We start from the raw sequence: 12,109 nt of genomic DNA, 5'->3' as shown, positions 1-12,109 counted from the left end.
GTAATGCTTTTGAAAAAAATCTTTATGATTACTACTATCACTGTTACTCAACTGTATTAATCCCAGGCTAAAATAAATCAAATATAAGCTCGATGTTTTTAGCCTGGGCATTGCTTCCACTGCTGCTGCTACTACTGCGTTGTCTCTAAAGATTCAGTCCTGTTTGCAAGTTTCATACTTTTTGTGTTGTCCTTCGCTGTTGTTTTTGTGTGCATTTTCACTTTGAAGACAAAAGTTCAGCAAATCTCAAATTGAGTTTTAAACAATGTCCACTCTGTGTAGAATTATGCAGGTGAGCTCTGAGCAATATGATAAAAAATATCTCAACTGAATTCCTAAACAGGGATACTGAAATATAATCCCAACAAATTAAGAATAAGCTTCAAATCAGATACCAGATACCAGCTTCATCATAAGCAGCAACATTTGGATGCTAATAGGAAACAATAAAGTTGTGCAAATGATAACTTTTTTTTTTTGCCTTGAGGCAACCCTCAGCTGATGCTGCCCTGAGCACAATGCCATACAGACCATATGAAAAACAGCGTTGGAATGTAGATAGGGACTTGTTGAGATCAGTATGCAACACTTATTTTTACATTTTATTCTTTGTTGTTTTTATGGTTTATTATTTAAAAAAGTAAAAGAAACCTTAACAACAATGTAATGAAGCCAAGCCAAACTAATGGCAAAATTTGAATAGGTCTAATGATTCTCTACAGATTGATCATATTTGTTAAAAATTTGTCATAAAGTCAACCAGTCATCTAAAGAATATGACAATCTTCCAGCATACGAATATGCATGGAATCATCTAATCTCTAACTACTCACGAAACAGTCTGAAGAAATAATATTTATACTGTATTTCTAATCATCCAGGTTAAATGTTTATTTTCTAATCCAGAATGGCATCTTTTTTTCTTTTTTTTTTTTACTCCTGTGAGATAAAGCACAAGCTGGTAGGTCTCCTTCACAAAGTCCAGTGAGTTGTGTGCCAAGACACACAGGGTCGTGTCTTTCAGGCATCCACCTGCAGCTCTGCAAATAAAACCTTAGAAGCGTGCAGTTTATCCCGCCCGCTTACTTGTTTTTCCATCATTACCTCCACTTGGACAAACAAGGGGGTACTCCACGACGGCCTGCGCAGCCTGGATTTTCCCATGTTTTTGTTTGTGGAAGAAGTTTATATGTATCAATATGGAGCTCAGTTGGGACATAAAATAAAAAAAAAATTTTCAATAACAGGGAAAAAGCAAAGTGATTTTGTTGAAAAGGACCACCGTGCAAGACATTTTTCCTGATGCTTCTTTTTTTAAAAAAATTCAAAGGCAAGTCTTAGGAAGCAGGAAAAAACATAAAAAAAAGTGAAGTCTAAGTTCCATATAAATTCAGGCTTGTACAGCAAGTGTTCCTTGTTATTTGTATCCCCTGAATGCCCCACACATTCAGGAAACTGCCTCTGATTCCCTTTAGCGTAACACCTGCAGCTCTATATGTACGCCGCATTGCATTTGTCCACTCCCTCCCTTTTATTTAATAGTTATGGTAACTGAAAAGACTACCCTCTTGTACAATTTTTTTTCTTCTAATTTCTCCCCCTCCTCATTTGCCCTGCACATCAGCCTGGATTTTCTCCCACTGGGTCCCCCCTCTTTTGTGTGAGAAACCAGGTTGCGTTTGTGTGCGTGTGTGTGTGTGTGTGTGTGTGTGTGTGTGTGTGTGTGCGTGTGTGTGCGTGTGAGTGTGTGTGTGTGTGTTTGATGAATTTGTGTGGCGATGTGAACAGGGTGGAGCTGGAGGGTCAGCGGTCTTGGTGAGCTGGATATTACAGAGGTAAGAGAGAAATGTGTGTGTGCGTCTGTGTGTGTACGTGAAAAGGAAAGTGAGGGAAAAGGGGGAAGACAGAGAACAGGCCTCGGGGTTGTTGAGGTCATACGGACAAGCTGAGATGAAGGATAATCTGCGGAGGTCCCTTACAGTGGGTGGTGGGGCCCCATTGGAGTTCACCTATTCAGACTCTGCACCCCCTTCTATATCTCTCCTTCTTTTTCTCTTCTAAACTTTCACCTTCAGCCCCCTATTTTTTATTTTTTATTTTTTTGTCACCATCTCTTATTTATCCGCCACCCGGCACAGTTGCAGCTGGATTTCAAAGCTACGTTTAGCAGACAGATCCCTCCGTCAGGCAGGCTGGAATTGAGGAATTCCTGCCTCCCAGTCTTTAGGAACTGTTTTGCCCCTTCAGGGGCCTCTGCCATAACTGCCAGCGGCCTCCTCCTCCATCTCCATCTCCAACCAGGGGCCTGTTTGCAAATTGAGCCTGACAAAAAAAAAAAGAAGAAGCAGGGTCTGTGGGGGGAGAAAGAAGTGGCAACATTACAGAGGGTGTACAACAACAACCACCTACACTCTAGGAGCCGTGTTTTTGTCATTTAGCTTTCACTAGATAGAAGAAGGATAGAATAAAAAGTGAGTGTTGGATCACCAGATGAACTTATTCACATGACCACAGGAGGAATTTGTAAACAAATAGGACTCACGTGTGGGAGTTTTAAAATAAAATCCAAAGCACAAAAGTCTTTTGTGATTTATCATACTGGAGCCAGCTGACAAAATGTAATTTATCTATTCAAAACTAGTCAAATTCATTAGTTAAATCATTCAGCTATGCAAATGTGTTTGACTTAGCAAGGTGTCAGTCCAGAAGAATGGGTTAAATGGGCTACCAAAGAATATGTTAAAAAAGAATAACCCGTAATCTGGTTGACTAAGAAAGTAATAGCTGCTTTGCCATTTTGTGCCTTTGTTTTGTGGTTGATTTTCTGCACTATGTTTTTGGTGCAAAGTGGTGCTGTTTGTAACTTGATGTTTATGTCAACTTTTTATTAATTCGCACCCCTCAGGGGAATGTTTTGTACCCACTTGTACAACCAACAACTTAAAGTATTCTATATTCTATATTTAAGTTTAAGTAAATATGGAAATCTAGAAAGGGAATGTGGCTATTTAACATTCGCATACCAGGAAGAGATTATTTAGGTTTCATCAAGGATCATAATCCATTTATAAGAGTCAAAAGAAATTGCCAAAATAAATGTCACTGGTGTATACAACAGCATTCTAGGTAATCTAAAATTGAATTATTGAGACTCAAGGATATGTCTTATTATCTATCTCCATGATTCATTTAGACATTTATAATGAAAAGTCAAATGTGCCATAATTTAAGTATGTTCAAAATTGGTGTATTTCTGTTCAAAAACACAAACTTCAGCCCCAGTCAGGATTCAAACTCAGAACCCCAGACCTTGTTGACGATTTAACAGCTAACAACTGTGTGCTAACAGAGTTAACAACTGTTCCCTGAATGTTTGTGTATTTAAAATTATACACCAAAAACACATAAAGATACCAGCCTCAAAATGTCCAATGAAAATTCTAATTACAAACAATTAAACTTAATATTTACCTATTTGCATCTAATACATGATTAATTCTTTGGTTGTAGTACGAATGTCAGCTAGCACTAGTTAGCGTGAAACAACAGTAAACAATCAACTAAGGTAGTTGATTGTTTACTACCTTAGGGCTAAAGAAATTTTTCCTGTAGTATTAACTAAACTCACTAACACAACAGACGTCATGAACACTGATATAATAGCATCAGTGTTCATGACATTGTTATATCATGGTCTGTTAATTGTATTATTCAAAATGGAGCTATGTGAAAAATAAGGAACCTTCCAGTTTCTTCTTCCAGTTTCTTCTCTTAGGTCACAACGTTCCCCCTCAGTGTTTGGTTAAAACTGCCTAACTTCTGTCCCAACAATGTAAACTCAGAAATAAATCCAGCAGTCACTATTGGGTAAGTACACCTGTCTTTTGAGTTAGCATGCTGGAACTAGCAAGTTTATCTGTTTGCATCAGTCAAAAGTACTGATAAATTGCAAACTGTCTGTCAGATGTTTTCCTCCTTAGTTCATAGTTTTCTTCAAATATGAAAAAAGCCAAAGATCAAAGGCTGCCATTTCATTCTTTTGTGAAACCCCATTAAACATCTAACATGGACAGACTCCATGTCATGTTACCGTTATATCATTTTAGTTGATAGTTTCAGTGAATTTTATTTTACTGTTAAAGCCGTTTATTCCTCCACCTCACCCTATTGCTACCATTCTCCGCTCAGCTGTTTTTTTTTTTTTCATCCTGGATCGTCCAAGAAAGAAAAAAAAAAAAGGTCTGCTTAACTGGGGTAGCATATTTTGGAAGAAAGCTTTTCATGTGCAGGACAGATGTTGTGTCTGCCTGAGTTGTACCGCCACGGAGAGGCAAAGCAGGAGAGAGGGAGAGAGTCAGATTAAGAGAACAGACAAACAGGAAGAAAAGACAAAAGGTAGAAGAGGGCTTTGGGTGAAAGAAAATTGCAAGCCCCCTTCCATCTCTACTTGAGCCACCTCCAACAACATTCATCCATTACATGCTGACAGCGGAGCCTCAGATTACTCCACTCTGTGCTTAAATACATTTTAAGAAGGTATTTTTCATTCCTTTCGAAGGTGTGTGACTTTATAAAACTAAGACCAATCACGTGAAACCTTTTGGGAACCCTAGAAGGTTTTGATCAAACAGCGGAACAGAATGCCAAGTATTTCAACCAGCTGCACCTCGACTAACAACAACAGGAGAACGATGCGCACAGAAATAGAGTGATGCAAACAGGATGATGTTCTTACACAATTAAATATCACAGACCTAAGAGCCAGGTTTTTTGGATTCTAATCCTTCCTTTTGACTTCTGGCTTAAGTGAGGTCAGTGTTAAAACAGCTTTAACTCAGAAGGAGACAGGAAAATATTTACGGAAAAGTATTACAAAAGACCCCTGTTTCTGTTTATTATGTAACTCAGACGCTGGTGATATAGTGTGAAGACAGTAAAGGAAATCAGTTATCATTTTTCAAAATTAAAGCACTAATATTGACTTAGAAGACACTAAATGCATTGGTGTTTATCATTCAGATCTTATTTTGCTCATTGAATGTATTTCTACTTCTAGCAACACTTAACTTTCCGGTACTTCAAAATCACCCTTTAAACAAAGTAATCCTATCTTGATGTGAGCATTGCAATTATCAAGATGTATCGTTTTAAATTATCGAGTTGAAAAGCCACATACTTCTTTTCACTGTGCTGTTTCACTGGTTTGAAATTCTCTGAATGAGCAGTGAGAAGAAGTGACCCAAGATTTTCACTTTTTATAAAGAATGGAGTAACGTACCCTTGCCCCTGCCCCACTTGTTGCTGTGTGTTTCACTTTCCCTTTGGCTACAAGAAAGACGAATTCGGAACCCACACATCACTCATCAAGCCGACAGACTGACTAATAAACCAGCTAAAATCAACGATTACATGTGTCAATGCATTAAAACAAAAGGTATTTTCTTTAAAAATGATTATAATTTAGCTTTTTTCCCCCCTATAGTGTTAATATAATCCATGCATCAAAATAACAATGCATGTTTCACATGACATAATATTTAGTATGTTATGCAATTTAAAGAATGTTGTATATTTTAGTTCAATATAATTATGTACTCACTCTAATTATGTAATGTTATCTCTTAAACTTAAACATCATATACTGGCCCATGTCTAGTCCTACGCTACATTAGATTGGTCTTGGAACAAGCGATTATTAACCAATTATTAGAACTGTGACTGTAACATCTGATTTGGGATCGGAACTCAGAGACACTGCCTCGCGAGCATCCTGCTTGTTCAATTTTATTTTTTTAACCTTATTTTGATTTTTTGTTGTTGTTGAAATAAACCCCATTTTAAACTTTCCTACCTTCCTACCTTCGGTTTGCTTGCTGTCTCTAAAGAAAACAATATGTTTATGGGTGAATATAAATTTAAGATAAGCTTCAGAACAGGTAACTTTCTTTTACAAGATGCTTTTATGATCATGCTTTATGTTCATGTCTTTATTCTGATTCCCTGTGAAGCACGTTGATGAGACTTGTTTATGAATGGTGCTATATAAAGAAACTTCCCTGGTCTTACGGATTGTTGCCTTCATCCCTTGACTCAACACTTTAATTCGGTGTCCTAAATAAATCCAAGATGTTCAGCAAGTGTCAGAATCTCATTACATCACCAAGAAAACAAACAAACAAACAAACAAACAAACAAACAAACAAACAAACAAACAAACAAACAAACAAACAACAACAAAACAAAACAACAACAACAACAACAACAACAAAAAAACAAAAAAAACACCCGGTGTATTTTGTGAAGGACTGCACGCTGGTGAAATCTGCGCTTCAACTGAGAGATGTGGATACTTCTACCACCGACGGATGATGGACGGATGGGTGGATGGATGAGGTCAAAGACAAGAATGATAACTACATAAATAAACTTTACAACCTCTTTCCTGTCTCCACTCTGGATCAGAGGGATACAGAGGCGGCTTAGCGCCGCATGGGCAGCGGAGAAAAGGAGAGAAGAGGATTTCCCTTGTAAAACTTACGTGAGAAGGCGAGGGCAGCACCCCTCCGCCCCCGCCCCCACCTCCTCCTCCTTCTCCACCACCACACTTCCCCTACCGGTGATGTCAGGACGGGAAGGGGCTCCCTGATAAAAACCTTTGGACTCGAATGAGGAAGGGTAAGTGAAAGAGAGAGAGAGAGACAGGGAGAGAGAGAGAGGGAGAGAGATGGAGTGAATGAAGGAGGATATTACTACTACTGCATGGACCGGTGCAGCAGCACTTAGACGCTCTTTGGGTCGCACACAGACGCACAGCAAAACCAAAAGAGGAGCTGACGCGCAGAAACCGAACTGTGATTTATTGGACTAATATTTTTTTTTTTTTTTTATTTTTTGTATCCACTCTTTTAGAAATTAAATAGCGCTTGCTCAAAAAGTAGGGTGTCTATGATAGGGGCTGGCATTGCATCCCCCTCCCCCCTTTTGGAGTTTGTTACTCGGACTCACCTTGCAGGCATATTGTTGGAGCGGGACGCACAAAACGTTGGCATAATGGTCAGGTAAACGAGAAAGGGAGTAGCATATTTAAAAAGGAAAAAGAAAAAAAAAGAGAGAGAGATCCAATTTTGAATGAAATAGAAATCAATCATTTGTCAGTGTAACTAGGATAAAAAATAAAAAATAAATCAGCATCTGCAGCTACATTTTCCTCCGCAATAAAATTATCCTGTTGATTTTTTGGGACTCTAAATCAGCCTGGTGACGTCTTTATGGTGTGGTTTTGCTTGTGGGGCTCACTGAACTGTTAAGACGTTTATTTCCCCTGACTACTTGTAAACAAACAGAGAATTAGAGGCTTCACATATTTTGCAGAGCAGGCTTTTACACGAATAGGAAGGAGGCAAAGTGCGGTCTTTTTATGTCATGCAAAGTGCAGAATTGAGTTTCAGTATTTTACTTGGCTCACCTTACTGAGCGATTTATTGTAAACTTGTCTTACAATAAGACAATAACTCTTAAACTTTCAAATTTCTAGTTTGCTGCTATTTAGAGGACATTTGATTTTAAAATTGTTTTTAATTAATGGGCAGCACTGGAATGCACTGATTCAATATAGTTTATTATTGTTTTTTTTAAATCGTAAGTCTTTTTAAAGCAGATTAATTTTAATTACAAAAAGAAAAAAATAAATAAACACAACTGTTTAATTTCTGAGGAAATGTGGACAAACGATCCACTGTGAAACCTCTTGGAAAGAGGTTTTAAACACTATTTCAAACAAAACCCTCTTTAACCTTGAGACAAAATGTTGTTGATCAGACTACTGCCTATTTTCCTCGTCGTCATCACAAACACGTGGCTGCTCAGCCCGGTTCGCTCCGATACTCTCAGCCGGCACAAGCGCTCCTTGGCCCGCCGGGCAGACAGCGAGCTGTCCAGGACAGCAGCAGGTGAACCCTGTTTCGTCTCACCGTCCCGACTGAAACCGCGCGTCCTCTCCCCGACGCAACACCGCCCTCCAGCGGCCCTACCGAGGACGTCCACGAGTCGAAGAGCGCCCTTCACCGTTAAAGGCGCTCGAGAGGTTTGTCCCGGTGGGTGCGGGCTTGACACCGAGCTGCGAGAGGTCTCTGCCGCGCGCAGAGAGCACGAAGGCAGGGGTGGTACCGGCGACCTGGCGGAGAGAGTAGGTGGATATCCGACATTATTCGACCGGTTTTATGTAAATAATATTCGAAACGACGAAAGGGAGTCAAATTATGTCGGTGAAGATGCCCCACACCCTCCCGGGAGGTCCGGTGTTAAAGACACCGAGGAGAGAGTTTCTCAGAGCTCTCGCTCTAGGGTTTCCCGCAGCCTCGAAGCGAAGAAGCTTCGCTACGGGAAAGAGGGCAACTTCAGGGGGGAGAAAGTTCCTCCCGAGAGCTCCACAGTTCACAGGGGGCTCCAGGTCCTCCACAGACTGAGGCAAGATGTCGGAGATGGAGACAATCAGTCGTCCACAATGACCGTGGCGGATGCTGTTGCTACGGAGGACTACTCCGGGGAGGTGGAGGAGGCGGATGCAGCCACGGACTCCCCCAATAACAGCTGGGGAACCCCATTGCCAAGAGTGCCCCCTTCCTGGATGACAGCCCTGTACTTTAACGGGCACCGGGAGCAGCTGAAGGTGAAACTGGCCGAGGGAGTCGAGCTGCCGCGGGACAAGTTCAGCTTGGAGCTGTGGGTGAAGCCAGAAGGCGGGCAGAGCAACCCGGCGGTCATAGCAGGTGGGTGTAAATGATAGCCATCACTGCATCACAGACACTGCTCATCAGCTGTGTAACATTGCAACCTATTGAAAATACTATGATTATTTATCTCCCCTCACACTGAACCAGTCTCTGGATGTTGAGTGACAGACGCATGTTACCAATAGAAACAATAAATATGTGGACTCATCTATTCAGATTGCTCCAGGAAAGCAATCGTGATTGGTGTGCAAAATAGAGGCAATATTGATGAAATAATTAGACTGTTTTTTTTTTATTTTGTTGATCTTTTTAATATAGTGAGAAGTTGCCAAACATTTTCAGTCTTTTGAATCTGCTGTGCGAGCCTGCCCAGTTTTATATGGGCTCATCAACCAGAAGTGATGACACAGAGTTGAATTGCAAGAAATATGAATTTACAAGGAGGCAAATTAGAGCCGCACTGATGCTGTGGTTCACATTGGATTGGAAACAGTGCTTTTTGTTTTGTCACATAGATGCTGTGACAAAATAGTTTAGACATTCTTAGTGGGTTTTGGAATATATTAGAAGCAATTTGTACATTATAAAGTTTATCACAACTCTAAAGACTCAGCTAAGTGGACAGTAAAAGCACTGAGGTGTGCTTGTAAACTATGAAAACACATTAAATCTGGTCATCCCTGCATCTCATCAGGGAATGATCACCGCACAAGGTGCTGAGCAACTCTAATTGGTTGCTCAGCCCCTTGTGGTATGTCACTCTCACTGTACAAATACCTTATGTGAAAATATCCCAGTTTCACAGTATCTCTGTATTTATACAAAATTAAAACATAAATGTGTAACATGATCCAAACAATAGCTAATTCTCCTCATGACAAATAATATAAAGTCTTGATTTTACTGTCTGCCATTAATGTTAAGCAAATTTTTCCATTAACACCCTGATAAATTTAAGATTGATATTAAAATCAACATACTTATTTAGCAAAATGTTTAACTTTTATGCTATGCTATTCTACTGTTTATTAAGTCGCATTGAAAATTTGGCATGGAGCAGTATACAAAAATAGGCTCAATATTTTTGGCTCCTAAGTCACGATTGGTATGTTTTTCTTATACTTTAATCAAGGGAAATCATATTGTTATATTTCCAAATGAAATGTTAAATGACTTGGTCCTCTGAGCTAAAAAAAATCAGTTTGTGTCTCACTTACACATCCTCTCCATACCTTCCTTAACTGAGCAGATTAAAAGAATTTGACCAGCAGCTAGAAACACACTGATCCAATGATCGCATGACGACAAAATATCTGTTTTTTTCCAGCATAAAGAATGTGCTGTATTTGAAAAGCTGCCTAGCTTGACAGACAAACACATACATCAACCAAATTAAAGAGGATAAAAGCGCTAGGGTGCAACACCACAGCTGTCCAGATAGGGAGGGAGACCACAAACTGTTACGTCCGCTCACATTTACTCTGATCAAAGATCCTGATGCATTACTCAACTATTTTCCCCTCATTGCTTCCTTATGTTAGAGCAACATTTTACTGTGGCACGGGCTTTTCTCTTTGTAGTGTCCTAAAGGAATATAACAAATACTGTGAAAAACAAAGTCCTATTGTTTCTGGCAGACATGGCACTGACACCAGTTTGAATTCTGGTGAGCCTTTAATGATGAGCATGTTTCGTTATTTTACTCGACTCCCTAGTTTCTTTATTGATCTCTTCATAAGTTGTACACAGAGCAATTCACAGCAGAAAACCTGGGCAAACACTGAATTATCAATAGAGGTGCACTAATCAGAATTTGCTGGATGATGTCTGATCTCTGGTTTTTCTAAAGTTTTGTCAGATAACGGTTTTAGCAGAGTCTAATTATCTTTAACAATAACAAACAAAATTTGAAGAACAGCATCTATTTTTCTTTTACGAGAAGTCATTACTTACATTAAATAATACAAATGCCGTGATATATGTGAGAAAGCAGTAGTTTTAAAGTAGGATTTTAACTAAATTTTTAAAACAAGGATAAAAAAGTTATAGGGTTGATGTGTTCAGCGTCCAATGTTAGCAATATGAGGTGAGTACATCAGCGGTTCATATTTACAAGTAACTGCAGGAGATTACCTCTGTGATTTCCAAAATGTTGCAAACACGTTCAGCATATTGAACGGCAGAGATACAAAGTTCCAGAAGACAAAATGCAGTAACCTTGCTGTGCTCTCTTCAGCCTTCCTGTTATTTGCTGAAAGTTTTGCTCTCTCTTGCTTGTTCAAGTTCAAAATGAACCATAAAACTTGAACATGTCTTACCATTCAATTTTCTTTGACATACCTTTCGATATATTTGACTATATTTTTGATTAAATGCATAATATACCAACATTTCCAATTAATTTTACCCATTACAATATTTGAGTTATGATATATCAGTCTTTTTCAGCTGTTAATCTTAAATACTGCTGGTTTTCATTTTTAAATGGATAAAGGTTACCTGTGTCAGGTATAAAAAGACTAGTTTATTTTTATTTGAAACACAATTACGTGTATATATATATATATATATATATATATATATATATATATATATATATATATATATATATATATATATATATATTTCAAATCAAAGCTTTAAACTTCACTTTACTTTTAAGAAGCTTAAACAATTTTATGTGAGTAACTATTTTGAAATGACCCAAAAACCGGCCAGAGCCGGGCTTCTCTGTACATCTTATTGAATGCCAAGGGTGAATTTCAAAGTATTACTAAATTGCTAACAATGGCATATCATTGAGATAGTGCAAACTAGATTAATATATCTAATACTGGTACTGAATATAAATATTACGAAACAATCCTTCTTAGCAAACATCTCAAACGGCACACTACAGACCTTGCAAGTAAACAGCTGTCAGACTTGGTTAGGATCAAGCTGGTGAACACAGCAGAACATTTAGCAGCAAAAGAACCTGGGTTTCCTTTGAGAGCTGGAGCAAAGCTAATATTGGAGTTGCTACAAAAAAATTAGCCCCAGCTGCAAAATGTGTAAATAGCCAACTGTTTGCTAACACGTTCGCCAGCGATTTGTGGCCCGCATCCAAAATAAATACAGCTTTAAAACATCAGCATCTGATTTAGCTCAGTGTAATAATCATGATAATGCCTGGTAGTGCAAATGTCTCTCAAAATTAAGAACACATTTACCATAAACTCTGTTGTTTTTGCAAATAAAATGTTCTCATCTGGTGTTGCATGAACCACTTAAAAACAACACCCTCTTCCTGTTGTGTGCTATTCAATATTACATCCACAGCACTGTAAAACAGTTTAATGCATTTTTCCCAGGAGATGACCTAGATGTCTGGTCAT

The 12,109-nt window shown here is 38.8% G+C and overlaps 1 protein-coding gene across 1 annotated transcript in view; it reads left to right on the top strand.

The window, feature by feature from the left end:
* Positions 1-6,673: 6,673 nt before the first annotated feature.
* Positions 6,674-12,109, top strand: part of pappa2 (pappalysin 2) — a 67,811-nt gene continuing 62,375 nt past the window's right edge. Inside the window, exon 1 of the mRNA XM_007552506.2 lies at positions 6,674-8,768. Within this exon, the coding sequence (XP_007552568.1) occupies positions 7,805-8,768 (964 nt within the window). The 5' untranslated portion in view covers positions 6,674-7,804. The remainder of the gene's footprint in view (positions 8,769-12,109) is intronic.

This window comes from Poecilia formosa, unplaced genomic scaffold (genome assembly GCF_000485575.1).
Source record: "Poecilia formosa unplaced genomic scaffold, Poecilia_formosa-5.1.2 Scaffold49, whole genome shotgun sequence".
NCBI classification, from domain to species: Eukaryota; Metazoa; Chordata; class Actinopteri; order Cyprinodontiformes; family Poeciliidae; genus Poecilia; species Poecilia formosa.
The sequence above is the reverse complement of the archived record's forward strand: the minus strand, read 5'-3'. Positions and strand labels throughout refer to the sequence as shown.